At 42.3% G+C, this 21,490-nt stretch overlaps 2 protein-coding genes across 3 annotated transcripts in view; one reads left to right on the forward strand and one right to left on the reverse strand.

Moving 5' to 3' along the window:
* Window positions 1-21,490, forward strand: part of CA10 (carbonic anhydrase 10) — a 197,536-nt gene that overhangs the window by 160,839 nt on the left and 15,207 nt on the right. Inside the window, exons 5-8 of the mRNA XM_056550620.1 lie at window positions 1,709-1,894; window positions 6,080-6,175; window positions 7,804-7,876; window positions 10,406-10,560. Coding sequence (XP_056406595.1) covers window positions 1,709-1,894; window positions 6,080-6,175; window positions 7,804-7,876; window positions 10,406-10,560 — 510 coding nt within the window. The remainder of the gene's footprint in view (window positions 1-1,708; window positions 1,895-6,079; window positions 6,176-7,803; window positions 7,877-10,405; window positions 10,561-21,490) is intronic.
* Window positions 1-21,490, reverse strand: part of UTP18 (UTP18 small subunit processome component) — a 173,647-nt gene that overhangs the window by 97,615 nt on the left and 54,542 nt on the right. Inside the window, exon 15 of one of the 2 annotated variants that reach the window (XM_056550618.1) lies at window positions 4,366-4,389. The exons of the other annotated variant lie outside the window; for it this stretch is intronic. The gene's annotated coding sequence lies outside the window, so the exon portion shown is untranslated. Of the gene's footprint in view, window positions 1-4,365; window positions 4,390-21,490 lie in introns of those variants that run through there. 2 annotated transcript variants of the gene reach the window in all.

Consider the following 21,490-nt stretch of genomic DNA (forward strand, 5'->3'; position numbering starts at 1 on the left):
TACAAAAACATATTCAAAATATATAATATATACACAAAAATATTAAAATTATATAATATAAACGCAAAAAATATATAATATATACACAAAAATATTAAAAATATATAATATAAACGCAAAAAATATATAATATTTACACTAAAAAACAATTTGAAACTTATTTTAATGAATGACTAGGTAAGAAAGATTAAGCAGTGGATCCGATATGGTTCTAAGTACTGTGCAAGTCAACTGGAAAATTATATGAAGCTGGTGAGAAAAAAAAAAAAAGTTTCTACAGCAGCCGATGTGTGTACTTTAAAGGGGTACTCCAGTGGAAAACATTTTTTTCTAATCAACTGGTGCTAGAAAGTTAAACAGATTTGTAAATGACTTCTATTTAAGAATCTTAATCCTTCCAGTACTTATCAGCTGCTGTATGCTGCACAGGAAGTTGTGTAGTTCTTTCCAGTCTGACCACAGTGCCCTCTGCTGACACCAGGGACTGTCCAGAGCAGGAGAGGTTTGCTTTGGGTATTTGCTCCTGCTCTGGACAGTTCCTGACATGGACAGAGGTGTCAGCAGGGAGCACTGTGGTCAGACTGGAAAGAACTACACAACTTCCTCTGTGGCCTACAGCAGCTTAGAAGTACTGGAAGGATTCATGTTTTTAAATAGAAGTAATTTACAAAGTTGTTTAACTTTCTGGCACCAGTTGATTTAAAAAAAATAAATGTTGTCCAGTGTGGGTACCCATTTAAAAAAAAGAAAGAGATTCTGCAGCAGCTGATACTGTGTGTACTATAAGAAAAAAAATGTAACCCCTGTTTGGTCTTAGGCCTGCACTTTTGTAGGTTCTAATATATTCGGGTGTAATCTCGGCATAGATTGGGTTGTTCGGGGGTCGGCAACGCCGCCTCGTGCCATCAGGCCACGCCCCCTCAATGCAAGTCTATGGGAGGGGGCGTGACGCCCCTCCCATAGACTTGCATTGAGGGGCGTGGCTGACCCCTGTAGCGCGCACACAGCGTTCGGAACTAAATGTTCCGAACGCTAGCCAGGGAAGTACCCCTTTAAAGGGGTACTCCGGTGGAAAACATTTTTTCTTAAATAAACTGGTGCCAGAAAGTTAAACAGATTTGTAAATTACTTTTATTAAAAAATATTTGTCCTTCCAGTACTTATCAGCTGCTGTATACTACAGAGGAAATTCTTTTCTTTTTGAATTTCTTTCTTGTCTTGTCCACAGTGCTCTCTGCTGACACCTGATGCCCGTATCAGGAACTGTCCAGAGCAGAAGAAAGTCCCCATTGCTGCTCTGGACAGTTCCTGACATGGACAGAGGTGTCAGCAGAGAGCGCTGTGGTCAGGACAAAAAAGAAATTCAAAAAGAAAAGAATTTCCTATACGTATTGGAAGGATTAAGATTTTTTAATAGAAGTAATTTACAAATCTGTTTAACTTTCTGGCACCAGTTGATTTAAAAAAAAAAAAAAGGTTTTCCAGTGGAGTACCCCTTTAATTTATTTGTAATATCTTTTTTTCTTCTATTTTATAATATAACATAGAAATATGGAACTTATGGGCAGAAAAAGACCGACTAGTCCATCTAGTCCGCCCTTATAGTATATTCTTTTATCTTTGTATAGATATACCTAATAAATATATAAACCGGTGTATTTTGTATCTTACCAGAGAAACAAGCTAATTTTGTACGCTTATTTTGTAGGTGAGCGGTACAATGTACAATACAGGGAGACATGTATCACTACGACTGGACAAGGAACATCTAGTAAATATATCTGGCGGGCCGCTAACGTACAGCCATCGCTTAGAAGAAATACGGTTACATTTTGGCAGTGAGGACGGCCAAGGCTCAGAACACCTTCTGAACGGGCAGGCGTTTTCTGGGGAGGTAAGGATTATTTCTATCCCTCTTATCTGAGAACTTATATAATATATAGGGTTGAATATCATTGGCTATTCAGTAAGGGCGCCGCCACATATGTCCAGGGATCCGGCTCAGGACGGAAACCAGAGCCGGCGCTGCCTATAGGCAAAACAGGCAGCCGCCTAGAGCGCAATCTTGATGGGAACACCACTCGGCCCGCAGTACTAAAGATAGCCAACATCTGAAGCACCCGCCCATCCAGCAAAACCCCATCATCCCAGTGGTAAGGAGATTACATGAGGAGGGGGATTGTGACAGTGTGTCACCCCAGTAGTAAGGAGATTACACGAGGAGGGGGATTCTTATAGTGTGTCACCCCAGTAGTAAGGTGATTACATGAGGAGGAGGTTTGTTACAGTGTGTGACCCCAGTAGTGAGGAGATTACATGAGGAGGAGGTTTGTTACAGTGTGTCACCCCAGTAGTAAGGAGATTACATGAGGAGGAGGTTTGTTACAGTGTGTCACCCCAGTAGTAAGGTGATTACATGAGGAGGAGGTTTGTTACAGTGTGTCACCCCAGTAGTAAGGTGATTACATGAGGAGGAGGTTTGTTACAGTGTGTCACCCCAGTAGTAAGGAGATTACACGAGGAGGAGGTTTGTTACAGTGTGTCACCCCAGTAGTAAGGATATTACATGAGGAGGAGGTGTGTTACAGTGTGTCACCCCAGTAGTAAGGAGAGTACATGAGGAGGAAGTTTGTTACAGTGTGTCACTCCAGTAGTAAGGAGATTACATGAGGAGGAGGTTTGTTGCAGTGTGTCACCCCAGTAGTAAGGAGATTACATAAGGAGGTTTGTTATAGTGTGTCACCCCAGAAGTAAGGAGATTACATGAGGAGGAGGTTTGTTACAGTGTGTCACCCCAGTAGTAAGGGGATTACATAAGGAGGAGGTTTGTTACAGTGTGTCACCCCAGTAGTAAGGAGATTACATGAGGAGGAGGTTTGTTACAGTGTGTCACCCCAGTAGTAAGGAGATTACATGAGGAGGAGGTTTGTTACAGTGTCACCCCAGTAGTAAGGAGATTACATGAGGAGGAGGTTTGTTACAGTGTGTCACCCCAGTAGTAAGGAGATTACATGAGGAGGAGGTTTGTTACAGTGTGTCACCCCAGTAGTAAAGAGATTACATGAGGAGAAGGTTTGTTACAGTGTGTCACCCCAGTAGTAAGGAGATTACATGAAGAGGAGGTTTGTTACAGTGTCACCCCAGTAGTAAGGAGATTACATGAGGAGGAGGTTTGTTACAGTGTGTCACCCCAGTAGTAAGGAGATTACATGAGGAGGGGGATTGTTACAGTGTGTCACCCCAGTAGTAAGGAGATTACATGAGGAGGAGGTTTGTTACAGTGTGTCACCCCAGTAGTAAGGCAATTACATGAGGAGGAGGTTTGTTACAGTGTGTCGCCCCAGTAGTAAGGAGATTACATGAGGAGGGGGTTTGCTACAGTGTGTCACCCAGTAGTAAGGAGATGACATGAGGAGGAGGTTTGTTACAGTGTGTCACCCCAGTAGTAAGGAGATTACATGAGGAGGGGGTTTGCTACAGTGTGTCACCCAGTAGTAAGGAGATGACATGAGGATGGGGTTTGTTACAGTGTGTCACCCCAGTAGTAAAGAGATTACATGAGGAGGAGGTTTGTTACAGTGTGTCACCCAGTAGTAAGCAGATGACATGAGGAGGAGGTTTGTTACAGTGTGTCACCACAGTAGTAGGGAGATTACATTAGTTTTAGTAGTTTAATAGTTTTGGAACAGCTGGAGGCGCAATGGTTGAGAAACACCATCCTATGTTATGAACATGTATTTTATCAATTCTACCGAATCCGTTACCACAATTATACATGGAGTCGGTAATAATAACCAAGCTGGAGGGCAAAGGTCGGTAAAAGGGAAATATTTCATATAGTATAAATGGATAATGTAACTAACACCGAGCGATGCTCTTTCTACTCTTTCTTTTTCTGGTAAAAATAAATATATATATATTGTACATGTTGTATTAGTTGCTGATCGATTGGGCAACATATATATCTTGACATCAAGGGCAGCAGAGATATGTTTCCATTTTATCCAGACAGTGCACTTGCAACATAGATATAATGGGTTTAATGTATCAAAGCTGTCTAAGAGAGAAGGTATCCGGCTGCCCATAGCAACCGATCGGCGACTATTATGTTGCACTCAGCACTGCAAAAAAAAAAAAACACTATCCAAGTGCATTAAGGAAAAATCCCTTGTCTTTCCTGATTTTTGTAGACGTTCTTCAGTAGGCTGCTATAGAACATGTATTGCATTCAGTCAGGGCGTACATAGCTCATAAGGTTGAAATAAGATGAGTCCATCAAGTTCAGCCTATAACCCTACTGTGTTGATCCAGAAGAAGGCACTTTAAAACCCAAGACTTGCCCCAAGACTATCAGGATCAGGAGACGGATTTACCAGAAGTCCCATAGACCTGTAAAGCAAGCAGAATGAAGAATATCAATGATCAACACGTTTCGCGAGCATACCCTTGCTTCATCAGGGCTTCCAGACCTAGATCTGATGAAGTGAGGGCATTCTTGCAAAACGCGTCATCTAAACAACCAATAAACATTATTTTTGTTTTGTTTGAATTATAAACCCGCTTGGATTTGAGGGGGTGGGTGAAAGAGACTTGCCCCAAGACTATCAAGATCAGAAGATGGATTTACCAGAAGCCCCATAGACTTGTATGGCAAGCAGAATGGAGAATATAAATGATCAACGCATTTTGCGAGCATACCCTTGCTTTATCAGGGCTTCCAGACCTAGACCTGATGAAGCGAGGGTATTCTTGCAAAACGTGTCATCTAAACACCCAATATATAGTATTTTTCTTTTGTTTGAATTATAAGTCCACTTGTTGTTCGCTTCTATGCCCTCCGGTGCTAATTCATGCATCTACTTATTGAAGGTTCATTTGGATTCTCCATTCTGCTTGATCTTTCACCCACCCCCTCACTTGGAATTGAGGGGGTGGGTAAAAGAGCCTTGCCCCAAGACTTAATAGATCAGGACACGGATTTACCATCCCATAGACCTGTATAGCAAGCAGAATGGAGAATATCAATGGTCAACGCATTTCACAAGCATACCCTTGCTTCATAAGGGCTTCCAGACCTAGACCTGATGAAGCGAGGGTGTCCTACGAAACACGTCATCCAAACACTCAATAAATAGTATTTTGGTTTTGTTTGAATCATAAGTCCGCTTGTCAGTCATTCCTTCACCCCTCCGGCGCTATTATATGCATCTGCTTTTTGAAGGCTCATTTGGATTCTCCATTTTGCTTGCTCTTTTACCCACCCCTCACTTGGAATTGAAGGGGTGGGTAACGGAGACTTGCCCTGAGACTTTGAAGAACTGAAAACAGATTTAACAGAAGTCCCATCGACTAGCATGGCAATCAGAATGGAGAATATCAATGATCAATGCGTTTCGCAAGGATACCTCGCTTCATCAGGGCTTTCAGACCTAAATCTGATGAAGCGAGGGGTATTCTTGCAAAACACGTTGTCTAAACACCCAATATATAGTATTTTTGTTTTGCTTGAATAATAAGTTCGCTTGTCGGTCATTCCTACACACTTCCTGCGCTATTATATGCATCTTCTTTTTGAAGGATCATTTGGATTCTCCATTCTGCTTGCTCTTTTACCCACCTCCTCACTTGGAATTGAGGGGGTGGGTAAAAGAGCCTAGCCCCAAGACTTAGTAGATCAGGAGACGGATTTACCAGAAGTCCCATAGACCTGTATAGCAAGCAGAATGGAGAATATCAATGATCAACGCATTTCGCAAGCATACCCTTGCTTCATCAGGGCTTCCAGACCTAAACCTGATGAAACGAGGGTATCCTACGAAACACATCGTCTAAACACCCAATAAATAGTATTTTTGTTTTGTTTGAATCATAAGTCCGCTTGTCAGTCATTCCTTTACCCCTCCGGCGCTATTATATGCATTTGCTTTTTGAAGGATCATTTGGATTCTCCATTCTGCTTTCTCTTTTACCTAACATACGATACATTGTAGCACATGTTCTCCTGTCTCGTTATTAGCCGTTTTAATGGCGGATGGGTGAAAACACAGTCATCAATTATGTGCATTTATTTGTCTTCCAGGTTCAGCTAATACACTATAATCACGAGCTGTATACAAATGTAACAGAAGCAGCAAAAAGTCCAAACGGTCTAGTGGTTATATCCATATTTATAAAAGTGAGTATATTTGTTCGCTGCTGTTTTCATTAGCATAATTGGGATTTCATTTATCCAACATCTAAAATGCCAAACAACATCATCAAAACAGCCCAAAAAAATTAATAAATTAAATTCATTGTTTCTTCTCATCAGTACAAATCGGATTATGTCTATATTCTATAGAAAAAAAAGAGTTTTATACTATATGAGGGAGATTTATCAAAACCTGTCTAGAGGAAAAGTTGCTGAGTTGCCCATAGCAACCAATCAGATGGCTTCTTTCATGTTACAGAGGCCTTTTCAAAAAGAAGCGATCTGATTGGTTGCTATGGGCAACTGGGCAACTCCTGTCATACAAGCTTGTAGTGTGGGTGATACTGATCAAAATGATACTCATGGCGTCCCGAACAGCCACTCCGTTCCGCCATAATTCATCTTCTTCGGTATATGCAAATTAGTTGTTTGGGGCATGGGCAGAGCTATGACGTCATCTTTGCCCCATTTTCATAATCCCCCTCCCTGTTCACTCGGCCTGTACTGCGCACTGTTCGGCAGAGATCGTCTCCCAGCGAAGGTGACATCACTGTACCTGGAGCAGGGTTCGTCCTGAACCGTCACTCCGTTCCCCCGTAATTCATGTTTTTCGGTATATGCAAATTAGTTGCTTGGGTCATGGGCAGAGCTGTAGCTCTGCCCATGACCCAAGCAACTAATTTGCATATACGGAAAAACCCTGCTCCAGGGTACTGTAACGTCATCTTCGCTGGGAGCCGATCTCAGCCGAACGCCACTTCCGGGCATACCCAGGAAGCGGCGCATGCGCAGTACCGGCCAAGCGAGGAAGCAGCCCACCCGGCAAAGGTGACGTTACAGTTCCCCAAGCAGGGTTCATAGCTCCGCCCATGCCCCAAACAACTAATTGGCATATAATGAAAAAGATAAATTACGATGGATCGGAGCGACTGTTCAGGACGCCATCATTTTGATTAGTATCACCCGCACTACAAGCTTGTATGACAGGTTAGGGCGGGTGATACTGATGACAGATTTCCTTTAATAGGGTGATCCCAACCACAGCATCGAATCACAGTCAAAGTAACAACATAATTTGTAAGTCAGGGAAAAGGTCAGGATTCAAAAGGGTCAACAAACAACACAACAGTAATAGGAGCACAAACAAACGTATTATCAGGGTCAAACAAGCCAATTCGGTAACAGAGAGATCGGTTTGGTACAGAATCAAAATGCAATAATCAGGAAACAGGACAAGAATATACACGAGATGAAGGGAGGCCCATGTGTACCCCAATGTGAACATGGCCTAAATATGCCCATACATAAGTGTCACTAAAAGTTTGGTTGGCCGACAGTTATCTCTTCCAACTCCCTCATAACCATGAACGTCCATATTTTGTCCATGAATAGGAGAGGGGTAAACCATAGATAGACTTATCCCTGACCCCTCTCTCGCCCGGCATCATCTGCTACGTGGACGCATTTGAGGAGCAATACAACCTGTATTTTTTTCCATATACAGCGCCATTTTGTCCTAAGACAAGGGCGGAGCTTTTTTTGGAGACGGATCTGATATGACCCCTTTTAATGACATAATATGTATTGATATAACATGTCTTTATATTCTTAAGGTAACAGATTCGTCTAACCCGTTCCTTAATCGAATGCTCAACAGGGACACCATAACAAGAATAACATATAAAAGTAAGTATAGTAACTGTGTGTAATAGGACTGAAGGGGTAAGCGTTTCGTCATGAGGAGAGCACCACAGGGCACGTGCAGTCTTATAGGCTACGCAAGCTCCACTGGGACAATACATATACAAAATAGTCCTGCCTGTTAGTGTGGGTGATGCTGATTAAAATGGGGTTTACCCTATTTTCCTAGGTGCTCCCGTTCCCGATATTTCACTAAAAATCCTTATATGTATACCGGTATATAAGGGTTTTTGGTGCACTCGGAGCATTCCCTAGCCCTGAGGTGTACTAGTACCTTCATCTGGCCAGTCCCTGCGTGTAGTCACTATGTGTTGAAATCCTGCGCATGCGTGAACATAGTCAGGGTCAGACCCGCTGAGAGCCCCTGCACCTGAGCCTGCTGGCCAGGTAAGAAGAACAACAGGGGAAGGAGAGAAGGGGAAAAGTGATGTGGTGCAAGGGGTAAAGGGGGAATGATTTGGCATAGTGCACAGGGGGAATAAAAGTGGCATAGGGGATAAAGAGTGAATGAAATAGTATGGGGGGGGGATAACATGGAACAAGGGGGATAAAGGGGGGGGGGGAATAAATGGCACAGGGGGTGTAAAGAGGGAATTATGAATTTGCTCAGAGGTGAATAAAAGGGAATGAAATGGCACAGGGGGAGATTAAGGGGAAATGATGTGGCACAAGGGGAATAAAGTGGCACTGGGGGATCAGGAGAGGCGATGTGTCCGGTGGACATATAGAAGCAGGAGACTGCTCTTTAAACAGCAGTCTTCTGGGCTGGGCCTGCTGCGGGGGGGGGGGGGGGGGGGGGGTTGCAGCGGGGGCCAGTGCCTCCTGGAAGCCCGGGCCCCTTACTGGGGTATTGATCTATACCCCTCTGACGGCAGCCCTGTTTACAAGGTAGGGCCGGCACATAAGACTGGTTGTTGTATTAGTAGTAGTGGTATTAGGAGTGAAAGTAGTAGTGGTATAACTAGTAGTAGTAGCAGCAGCAGTGGTAAAACTAGTAGTAGTAGTAGTGGTATAACTAGTAATAGAAATAGTAGTAGTGGTGCTATAACTTGTAGTAGTGGTATAACTAGTAGTAGTGGTATAACTTGTAGTAGTGGTATGACTAGTAGTAGTAGTGGTATAACTAGTAGTAGTGGTATAACTAGTAGTAGTAGTGGTATAACTAGTAGTAGTGGTATAACTAGTAGTAGTAGTGGTATAACTAGTAGTAGTGGTATAACTAGTAGTAGTAGTGGTATAACTAGTAGTAGTAGTAGTGGTGGTATAACTAGTAGTAGTGGTATAACTTGTAGTAGTGGTATGACTAGTAGTAGTAGTGGTATAACTAGTAGTAGTGGTATAACTAGTAGTAGTAGTGGTATAACTAGTAGTAGTGGTATAACTAGTAGTAGTGGTATAACTAGTAGTAGTAGTGGTATAACTAGTAGTAGTAGTAGTGGTGGTATAACTAGTAGTAGTGGTATAACTAGTAGTAGAAGTAGTGGTAGAACTAGTAGTAGTAGTAGTGGTATAACTAGTAGTGGTAGAAGTGGTATAGTAGTAGTGGACTAACTAGTAGTAGTAATAGTAGTAGTAGTGGTATAACTAGTAGTAGTCGTATAACTAGTAGTAGTGGTATAACTAGTAATAGAAGTAGTAGTAGTGGTATAACTAGTAGTAGTGGTATAACTAGTAGTAGTAGTGGTATAACTAGTAGTAGTAGTGGTATAACTAGTAGTAGTAGTGGTATAACTAATAGTAGAAGTGGTATAGTAGTAGTGGTATAACTAGTAGTGGTAGTGGTATAACTAGTAATGGTAGAAGTGGTATAGTAGTCGTGGTATAACTAGTAGTAGCAGCATAACTAGTAGTGGTAGAAGTGGTATAGTAGTAGTGGTATAACTAGTAGTAGTGGTATAACTAGTAGTAGTAGTGGTATAACTAGTAATGGTAGAAATGGTATAGTAGTAGTGGTATAACTAGTAGTAGCAGTATAACTAGTAGTGGTAGAAGTGGTATAGTAGTAGTGGTATAACTAGTAGTAGTAGTGGTATAACTAGTAGTGGTAGTGGTATAACTAGTAATGGTAGAAGTGGTATAGTAGTAGTGGTATAACTAGTAGTAGCAGTATAACTAGTAGTGGTAGAAGTGGTATAGTAGTAGTGGTATAACTAGTAGTAGTAGTGGTATAACTAGTAGTGGTAGTGGTATAACTAGTAATGGTAGAAGTGGTATAGTAGTAGTGGTATAACTAGTAGTAGTAGTGGTATAACTAGTAGTAGTAGTGGTATAACTAGTAGTAGTAGCAGTATAACTAGTAGTGGTAGAAGTGGTATAACTAGTAATGGTAGAAGTGGTATAGTAGTAGTGGTATAACTAGTAGTAGTAGTAGTGGTATAACTAGTAGTAGTAGTAGTGGTATAACTAGTAGTATAAGATAATTATGCCTTGATTTGTATCCATTTGTATATACAGTTAATATCTAGCCCATGTTCCTTTGTTACTGAATGTGTTTCCTTTATAATGTATCCTCAGATGATGCCTATTTACTGCAGGGGCTAAATATTGAAGAGCTTTACCCAGAGACGTCTAGTTTCATTACATATGATGGGTCGATGACTATCCCACCTTGTTATGAGACAGCAAATTGGATCATTATGAACAAACCCATCTACATTACTAGAATGCAGGTAAGAATGAAACACACGTGACCCATGGTGAATGCATGCCGGACAGTATAGATGCTGCCCTCACAGAGTATTTAAAGAAGCACTCCAGAAATAGTCTTTTTTTTATTCCTTATACAGTGCGGCATAGTCTATTATTCGAGAATAATGTGGAGGTTCTTGTGTATGCCTTGTGCTTTCCTGTTCTACCTAATGTGGCAGGTATGGGGTTTCAGCTATTTCTGATTGCAATTCCATCACTAAAATAATGTAATAATGCTGTCTACATTAACTATATTTCCTCTGGCTGAGGGTGTGGAGTTTGATCATTGCACCTGGTCATCTAATCAGACTGTGGTGCTAGAGATCACTCAGGTGAACTCAGACTCATAAGTGTTTTTTTTTTATTTTAATTTTTTAATGTTGATCCCATGTCCCGCTCCCCCCCCCCCTTCCTGTCCTGGGGTCTCTATGACGACCAGCTTAGCTCAGTGCAGAGCTGCATGTCATGTGACTGCCAGCCCTGTCAACCAATCGGGAGATGGGGGCACTGGGCTAATCAGCTCCCACTCACACCTCCTGGGGAGGGATAATTAAACCAGTAATTGCACTGTTTCCACGCCTGTGATTGGTCTTGCTTGTCCTTTTCCAGCATTTAGTTTACTACTCAGCTTTCCCTGGATCCTAACTGTTTGCCTGTAGCCTGACTTTGCTTTTGCCTTCTGATTTTGACTTGACGTACATTCCTGGTTTGACCCTGTTAATTGTTTTGCCTTTGTCTTTTGATTATGTACTGCACTTCCCTCCTGGTTTAATCCAGGTTGTCCTGACTCTGTTTATTTTGTCTGATTTTGTACTACGTTCCTCTATAGGTTTTGACTCTGGCTTGTGTCGAGTTTAACCCTTTATCTTCTGATTTTGTACCCTGGCCTTTGTCACTGATCCAGTTGATCGGACTATCCTGATACCCCTAAAATTACTCCAGCGCACTGTAGTCCAGTTGGGGGCCACCATTTAGGGTGGGCCGTTCAAGCAGGTAGAGATAGGGACTAGGGAAAAGCATTAGTGTGCACTGTTTCCTACCCCGGACGTGACAGCCATAAATGTGTTCTACCCCAAAGATACTATTCTGGAGACTCTGAAACTAATAGTGCATCCATCTTTGTAACAAGGTAGAGGGGGGCACTTCTTTTTCTTTGGAAAGAGTTCTAGTTAATTTTTAAATTTGTAAAACTTTTGAAATGTTTAGATTTGCTTGGTCGTCTGAATTAAAAATCTGGAAAAAAAAAAAAGAATTACGCTCTTAAAATTGAATTAGAAAACCATTGCAGCTGCAGAGCGGATTCCCCCTGGCACTGAAGGCTCTTGCCTAGGGCCCTTGTCTATCAGTCACTGAGCTGAGAATTTACATTGCAAATGTTTTACCGCCTCATCTATTATTTAAAGCAGCGTGCTTTCTTTTTTTTTTCTTTTCTTTATTCAATTTTACAAAACATAACATTATTTTTAGTATATATAAGACCATAAATACATTTAGCCAAAACAAAAAAAACCTGTCCCCTCCAACAACTACCAGGCAAGACCCGCGGCTGTGAACAAATACGAGAAAAACACATCTGTCATACATTTTACGTTATTTTCAGTTTTTTTTTTTTACAGTTTATACTGTCTTTGTTGTGTTTACATAAACAGTTCTGCTTAACCCATTCCCTCCCCAGGACGTATGGGTATGTCTTGGAGGGGGGGAGCTTTGGAATGGGTTTCTGCCATGCTCCTGCCCGGTACTGGGCAGACCCGGCTAATATCATAGAAACATAGAATGTGTCGGCAGATAAGAACCATTTGGCCCATTTAGTCTGCCCAATATTCTGAATCCTATCAATAGTCCTTGTCCCTATCTTATATGAAGGATAGCCTTATGTATATCCCGATTTTATATGAAGGATAGCCTTATGTCTATCCCTATCTTATATGAAGAATAGTCTTATGCCTATCCCTATCTTATATGAAGAATAGCCTTATACCTATCCCTATCTTATATGAAGGATAGCCTTATGCCTATCCCTATCTTATATGAAGGATATCCTTATGCCTATCCCTATCTTATATGAAGAATAGCCTTATGTCTATCCCAATCTTATATGAAGGATAGCCTTATACCTATCCCTATCTTATATGAAGGATAGCCTTATACCTATCTCTATCTTATATGAAGGATAGCCTTATGCCTATCCCTATCTTATATGAAGGATAGCCTTATGCCTATCCCTATCTTATATGAAGAATAGCCTTATACCTATCCCTATCTTATATGAAGGATAGCCTTATGCCTATCCCTATCTTATATGAAGGATAGCCTTATGCCTATATCTATCTTATATGAAGGATAGCCTTATGTATATCCCGATTTTATATGAAGGATAGCCTTATGCCTATCCCTATCTTATATGAAGGATAGCCTTATGCCTATCTCTATCTTAAATGAAGGATTGCCTTATGTCTATCCCTATCTTATATGAAGGATAGTCTTATACCTATCTCTATCTTATATGAAGGATAGACTTATGTCTATCCCTATCTTATATGAAGGATTGCCTTATGCTTATCTCTATCTTATATGAAGAATAGCCTTATGCCTATCCCTATCTTATATGAAGAATATTCTTATACCTATCCCTATCTTATATGAAGGATAGCTTTATGCCTATCCCTATCTTATATGAAGGATAGCCTTATGTCTATCCCTATCTTATATGAAGGATAGTCTTATACCTATCCCTATCTTATATGAAGGATAGCCTTATGCCTATCCCTATCTTATATGAAGGATAGCCTTATGTCTATCTCTATCTTATATGAAGGATAGCCTTATGCCTATCTCTATCTTATATGAAGAATAGCCTTATGCCTATCCCTATCTTATATGAAGGATAGCCTTATGCCTATCCCTATCTTATATGAAGAATATTCTTATACCTATCTCTATCTTATATGAAGAATAGACTTATGTCTATCCCTATCTTATATGAAGGATAGCCTTATGCTTATCCCTATCTTATATGAAGGATAGCCTTATGCCTATCCCTATCTTATATGAAGAATATTCTTATACCTATCTCTATCTTATATGAAGAATAGACTTATGTCTATCTCTATCTTATATGAAGGATAGCCTTATGCCTATTTCTATCTTATATGAAGAATAGCCTTATGCCTATCCCTATCTTATATGAAGAATATTCTTATACCTATCCCTATCTTATATGAAGGATAGCTTTATGCCTATCCCTATCTTATATGAAGGATAGCCTTATGTCTATCCCTATCTTATATGAAGGATAGCCTTATGCCTATCTCTATCTTATATGAAGAATAGCCTTATGTCTATCCCTATCTTATATGAAGGATAACCTTATGCCTATCTCTATCTTATATGAAGGATAGCCTTATGTCTATCTCTATCTTATATGAAGGATAGCCTTATGTCTATCCCTATCTTATATGAAGGATAGCCTTATGCCTATCTCTATCTTATATGAAGAATAGCCTTATGCTTAGCCCATACATGTTTAAACTCCTTCACTGTATTTGCAGCGACCACTTCTGCAGGAAGGCTATTCCATGCATCCACTACTCTCTCAGTAAAGTAATACTTCCTGATATTACTGCACAAACCTTTCCCCTCTAATTTAATACTATGTCCTCTTGTGGTAGTTTTTCTCCTATATAAATCTCCTCTCCTCCTTTACCGTGTTGATTCCATTTATGTATATAAAAGTCTCTATCATATCCCCTCTGTCTCTTCTTTCTTCTATACATGTTAAGGTCCTTTAACCTTTCCTGGTAAGTTTTATCCTGTAGTCCTTGTACTAGTTTAGTATCTTCTCTGAACTCTCTCTAGAGTATCTATATCCTTCCGGAGATACGGCCTCCAGTACTGCACACAAAACTCTAAGTGAGGCCTCACCCGTGTTCTGTACAGCGGCATGAGCACTTCTCTCTACTGCTTATACCTCTCCCTATACATCCAAGCATTCTGCTAGCGTTTCCTGCTGCTCTATTTCATTGTCTTCCTACATTTACAGCTTCTGAAATAATTACTCCTAAATCCCTTTCCTCAGATACTGAGGGAAGGACTGTGTCAAATAATCTATATTCTGCCCGAAGGTTTCTGCGCCCCAGGTGCATTATTTTGCACTTATCCTCATAGCCAAGGGCCGCAGCTAATAGCCATTTAGATTCTAAATCCAGTAAAATGGTGCCGATCCTTTAGTCAAGCTGATCAGGACCACTACGGAGTCCCAGCTGACATGATGGCCAGAGTCATCCTACCTGCCCCTGTGCCCTCTAATCTTCTCTCTTCCTCTCCAGATTGCTTTGGGAGGCTGGAGAAGCAGAGCACCAATAACAATTTTCAGAGTTATAAAAGCATGTTTTCTTTCCAAGCTTAAGTGCCACAGAGCTGATGCTGAGCTACAGTATTCACGCCTCCTCCCTCCTCAACCCTTCCTGCCCTGCATGATTGATCTACTGGGCTAAGTGCTCGAAGCCAAAACTTGCCCAAGCTCTATAACACTTGAACTTGGAAAACATGATTTTATAACCTCCAGCAAGTCATCTGCTTCCACTGCAATTCTGCTAAATCTCTGCAAAGCTGATGTTTCACCCTGGGATCCCAATCAGCTGACATGATAGCCAGAGCATCTGTACCTGCCTCCGTGCCGGCGGATCTTCTTTCTTCTTCTCCAGGATGCTTTGGCAGGCTGTAGAAGCAGAGCCCCGAAAACCCTTTGCAAAGTTATAAAATTGTGTTTTCTTTCCAAGCTCAAGTGCCATAGAGGAGGTGCTGAGCTAAAGTATGCACGCCTCCTCCCTCCCCAACCCTTCCTGCCCTGCATGATTGATCTACTGGGCTCAGTGCTTGAAGCCAAACCTTGCCCAAGCTCTATAACACAAGCTTGGAAGGAAAACATGATTTTATAACCTCCAGCAATTCATCTGCTTCCATTGCTATTCTGCTGAATCCTTCATACTAAAAGGCTCTCTGCCAAGCTGTTTCTCGGAGACCTCTTCTAAGCTATTTCCCCTCTTTACTTGACAGCGGCGTCCTCTACTCCAAGATAAAGATAGTTCTCTGCCAAGGAATATACCTTCTTTTGTCCCTACAGAGCACTAAGCTCAAAGCAGGGGAGGCCTCCATAATATCGGATATGAGTGCAAAATAGCTTCTGTAGTGAAACAGAAACAGTGTCAGAAAATGCTAACTAAAATGCCCTTACAGGATATTATAGTGAAAATATTAACTTGGGCCACCCACATAGGCATAGCAGCTTCGTGTATTTCAAAACTAGCTAAGCCAAAATGTAGAGCAGTGTTTCCCAACCAGTGTGCCTACAGCTGTTACAAAACTACAACTTCCAGCATGCCCAGGCAGCCGTTGTCTCTCTGGGCATGCTGGGAGTTGTAGTTTTGCATCAGCTGGAGGTACACTGATTAGGAAACACTGAGTTAACATTACTGTTCATGAGATGCCTTCTATGTCCCCTGATGATCCAAAAAAGTAGGGGAAATGTGTTGGGACTTGAAGTTCCTGAGCTAACAGGGATGTTCCCCACACAAATTACAGCAGATTGCGTGTGCGTGTGTGTGTGTGTGGGGGGGGGGGGGGGGGGGACACTTTGTGAGATGCCTATTGCCAAGTAACCCTTGCTTCTCTGGCATAATTCAGAAGGCAACATGCTGTAACCACACCTCATTCTTCCCTTAATGTTCCAATAAAGATATATATGTGATGTGTATATAACAGGGAGATGGTGATAGTAGCTGTAGGGGCTGGTCAGAGGTGATGACATCACTAAGGGGGTGGGGCTAGGGCTCAAAGACAAGATCCAGCCACACTGCCTGAGACAACAGATGGTGATGGGTTGTCTTGGAAAAGAGGGATGAGTCGGGGAGCTGCTGGGACAACACCACACTGAATGAGAGGACTACATCATTTCCTGTTATGAGAGTGGGAGGAGCCAGGGAGATGCTGAGACAACACTACACCGACAAAGAGAGGACAACACAACTTCATGTCAGGAGAGAGGGAAGAGCTGCTGAGGCAACACCTGACAATAAGAGGCGTGCACAACGTCCTGTTACGAGAGAGGGAGGAGTCAAGGAGCTGCTTAGGTAACACTACAAGGACAAAGAGAGGACTACACAACTTCCAATGTTTGTGACATCACGCCACTCCCATAGACATGAACGGAGGTGGCGTGACGGCTGTGGTTGCCCATCATCCACCATAGAGCAGAGTTCGCTCCGTGCCCCAGATGATTGGGATGCTGCATCAGAGATCGCGGGGAGTCCCAGTGGCATGACGTCCCTACGTCAGACATCTTATCCGCTATACCTTGGATATGGGATAAGATGTCTAGGGGCGGAGTTCCCCTTTAAAGGGGTACTCCAATGCTCAGCATTTGGAACAAACTGTTACAAATGCTGGAGCCGGCGCCGGGAGCTCGTGACGTCATAGCCCCGCCCCCTCAATGCAAGTCTATGGGAGGGGGCGTGACAGTCATCGCGCCTCCTCCCATAGACTTGCATTGAGGGGGCGGGGCTAGGACGTCACAAGCTCCTGGGAACAGTTTGTTCCAAATGCTGAGCAGCGGAGTACCCCTTTAAGGGATAATATTAAAAAAATATATATTTTTGTCCTTACATATGGGCTGGTAGATCATTTCCCTCATCTGGATCAGTTATTCTTTTGACATGCATTCCGTACATTTAATACCCAATTCATTTTTTGTCTTTTATATTTTATTAGAATGTAGATTTGATTTGACTCGACTCTTTCATGACTCTCCCCTACTGCGCTATATTTATAAAAAAAAAAAAAAAAAAGAAAGAACAGAACATTGTAATTTAGATCTAAATTAAAGAGCGAAATTGCAGTTTGGGATTTTATCCAGATACAAGGAAAGTGCCGTGAAAAGTTCTGCGAGTTAAAGGCGACATTGTGTGATTTGTAATAATGATTTCTGTAAAAGCCCATTCACAACCTGCAGCCGCAGATATTATCATTTGTCTCTTATTATGTTCCGGATCTGGATACACTGGAATCCCCCGCTGGCTCATTTTTTAATAGCTGACGCCGCCAAAATAATTGGATGAAGTACAAAATCGAACAAATTTTTCTAACTTTGTGTAACAACTTTGTGTTACAATTGTTATTACTCAAAGTTATGTGGGATCCCCCCTTTCCCCCTGCGATCTCCAGAAAGGGGACCCCCAGCTCCCACACAGCGCATATGTTGCAGACAACATATCTATTAGTGCGGCAAAAATACCTTAAAAAGTACAGAAGAAAAAAAAAAAAGTATAATCCCCTGATGAAATCATGAAGCACGTGATAGAAATGGGTCGGGAGTCTACATTTTCTTGCTCATTAATAGCTCGCCACTTGCAGCCGCTACCATACTTCTTGCAGCCGATACCTCCTGGCGTAGACTTCTTCCACTGCGTTTTGCACACATGCACACTAACAGCCACAAGGCTTCTTCTTCTGCTAGTCATTCCACCTACTCATGGAACCTTCCCCCATTATTCCTTGCCTGGACAGTAAGGTTCCTTAAAGGAGTTATCCAGGAATAGAAAAATACTGGTAATTTCTTTCCAAAACTGCTCCCTGTCTGTCTCCAGGTTGGGTGTGGTTTTACAACTTGGCTCCATTCACTTCAATGGAACAGAGCTGCAGAATCACACCCAACCTGGAGACAGACAGGGAGCGGTTTCGGAAAGAAATAACCTGTGTTTTTCTATACCTGGATAACCCCTTTCATTCTGTAAAGTGCAAAGGTGTTGTGCAGTTCTAAATACTCAGTTTCTCACCCAGCTTGTTTCCTGGCTATGTTTGGCTGCCCCCTGCCATAACCTTGGCCTGTTTGGCATTGCCTTATTTCATCTGCTTCAAAACTATGCTTAAAGGGGCACTCCACCCTTAGACAGCAGCCAGCATTTGTTTAGAATGCTGGGTGTGGGCGGCGGGGATCTTGACGTCACAGCCACGCCCCTCGTGATGTAACGCCACGCCCCCTCAATGCAAGTCTATGGAAGGGGGCATGGCGGACCCCGCCACCTGCTCCAAGCGTTAGGAACAAAATGTTCAGAATGCTGGGGCAGTGGAGTACCCCTTTAAGAATCTTCAATCATCCTTTTTTGCTAATGGGGAGTACTCTAAGTTTAATGACCTGGGCGTTCCCTGCAGCCAAGTCTAGATTTCCAGCAGCTAAGTCCAGGGGTCCCTTAGGGCCCTTTTAGAAAAGCCAACAAGTTAAGATAACAAGTAACAATCTTGGTGATTGGCGCTCTTTGCTGAGCCTTGCCTAGGACCAATGGTGCCACCAGTTGTGTAAACAATCCTGTGATCGTTCACGTGGCCATTTGAATTCATGCACAAAAGATGTGATCAACCAATAAAAAGCATTTTCTTATTCGGCAGCCGATCGCCGGCCCTTTTACATGGCCCGATTATTGGGAACCAACATTCCTACCAATGATAATTCACCCGATAATCAGCCTGTGTAAAACTGACAGCTAGTTCACCCATCTTAAACCAAGAATACTGAGTTATAGTGCGGGTGAATAGCTGTAAAAAGAGAGGTTAATTACATATTTAGGTGATGTATTTCCTGAGTTCTGTCCGTTTAAAAATCTGTTGCCATTGCACAGCTTTGCGTAATGGAGGCGGGAAGTCGGCTCGCCCAGCTCCCCTGCCTCATCATTATTCTGAATATGCAAACTTCTTCACTCTTACGTCACTAGGACGTGAGAACCTGTGTGGGGTGAGCGCTCTGCTCTGGTAGCAGAGCACAGGCGCTGCTGCCTCCCAACACCCGGGGTTATTAAGGTTATTAAGCCAATGGCTTTACAGGCATGCTGGAAGTTGTAGTTTTGCAACAGCTGAAGACACACTGTTTGGAAAACACTGCCCTAACCTCTCCTATCACTTCCAAACACTCCAGTATTCATAAAGAAAACAGCTATAAATCCATAAACAGGCTTGCAATTTGTATATACAACTATAAATATATATATATATATTTTTATTATATTTCTTTCGAGACTTTATAACTACTATGAAAACTTTAGAAAAAAAAAACACCAAAAACATTTACCATAAATATACCATAATACCATCAGACATCCGGCGGGCGAGTTTTGACAATAATGAGGATAATAACTTTCGGCGCGGAAATGATTTACCTCGATATTGTGCGTTTTCAATTTGTGTTTTGCCTTGTTAATCTGAATTTGATTAAATTATATATATAACAGATTGTTGAATAAACCTCGTCTGTTTTACTACAGGTTGTAAATTGCAGCTGAGAATTTGCCGGAAAGTACAGTATACTCGTAAAATTTTATTCAGATATACAACTTGGCCGGAGTTTTGTTTTTGTTTTTTCCTAGTAAATTATACTGCGGCGTGTCCTAAGATTGATAATAACTGTAGGAATTAGCCAGCTTTTACACACATAATGAAATCAGCGCAAGTCAATTAAAGGGGTTATCCACTCTAAGGTGATTTTTGTACTTACCTGGCAGACAGTAATGGACATGCTTAGGAAGGATCCGTGCTTGTCTTGGGGCTAAATGGTTGTGTTATGAGTTTACCATAACGCTTCTGCTTTCTTTTTGTCAAATGGTTATTTCCTGTTGGAGTTCCCTCTCTCCAACTACAAGTCCCGGGATCTCTTGTTTGTAAATGCTTAGGAGAAGGGATGAAAAATACAGGGGGCGCTCCCTGGTGAGGTGTATCCACTGGTGTGTACCCTACACCACACCCAGGTGATATACCAACCTTAGAAGTACTTGCGCTGGGCTTAGCTGCGCTTAAGAGGGGGGTGGTGTTCGAAATATGCTGGCTGCTGCATTCTTACCGGTATCGGACAACCCAGAGTGGTGTCCGATAGAAAGGCAATGGGAGTATGGATAGGAATAAAACGGTTTGGCGAGGCGCTGCTCAGTGTACGGTCGATAAAAGAGGACTCGAGTAGCACAGGACAATTAAAACTGTATTGATGTATTGGGGACAATGCGTTTCGGCATCCACTGATGCCTTCCTCAGGTCCACTTACAGCTCTCAGTGTTGTTGTATGCTATGCGCTGGGTAGCTGGAACAGAGTCCTGTTCAGTATCTGTGCTTTTCTCCGTCCGTCACGGACCGAGAAAAGCACAGATATGCTACTCGAGTCCTCTTTTATCGACCGTACACTGAGCAGCGCCTCACCAAACCGTTTTTTTCTTGTTTGTAAGTGTGAGGTCACTTCACTCCCTCCCACAAGTCAGTCACCCCACACATTGCAGCACAGCTGAGCTCCCTTCCATGCTGTGTTGTGCTTGAAACTACAATTCCCTGTAGCCCTGCGAAGAATGATCTCCCTCCCACCCATCCGTCGCTCCACCCATTGAAGCACAGACGGGCTCCCTATCAACACCCGACTAGTGATGTAATGTCTCGGGCCGCACAGCAACCTGGAAAACACTCATTTTGTATGCTGCTCAAAATAATCATCGGGGCAAAGATCACACAAGAATTGGGAGACATTCCATCAAACACAAGTACAGACACTATATCATGAACTAAAAATCTTTCCAGCCCCTGTAGCACAGTCAAATAGAAATAAATCCTAGAATACCCCTTTAAAGAGGTACTTTGCCCCTAAACATTGTATACCCTATTTAAAGGATAGGGGATAAGATGTCTGATCGTGGTGGTCCGGCCGCTGGGACCCGTCGTGATCTCCGGGTTGGCACCACGGCATTCTGAACATGGAAGCTTGGAGCTTACGTGTTCGTATTGTCACTCCACACCCCCTCCATTCATGTCTAGGGGGTACATAGCTATCACGCCTCCTCCCATAAACATGAATGGAGGGGGCATGATGCCTGGGGTCGCCCGTCATTC

The sequence above is a fragment of the Hyla sarda genome, chromosome 13, assembly GCF_029499605.1.
Source record: "Hyla sarda isolate aHylSar1 chromosome 13, aHylSar1.hap1, whole genome shotgun sequence".
Lineage (NCBI taxonomy): Eukaryota > Metazoa > Chordata > Amphibia > Anura > Hylidae > Hyla > Hyla sarda.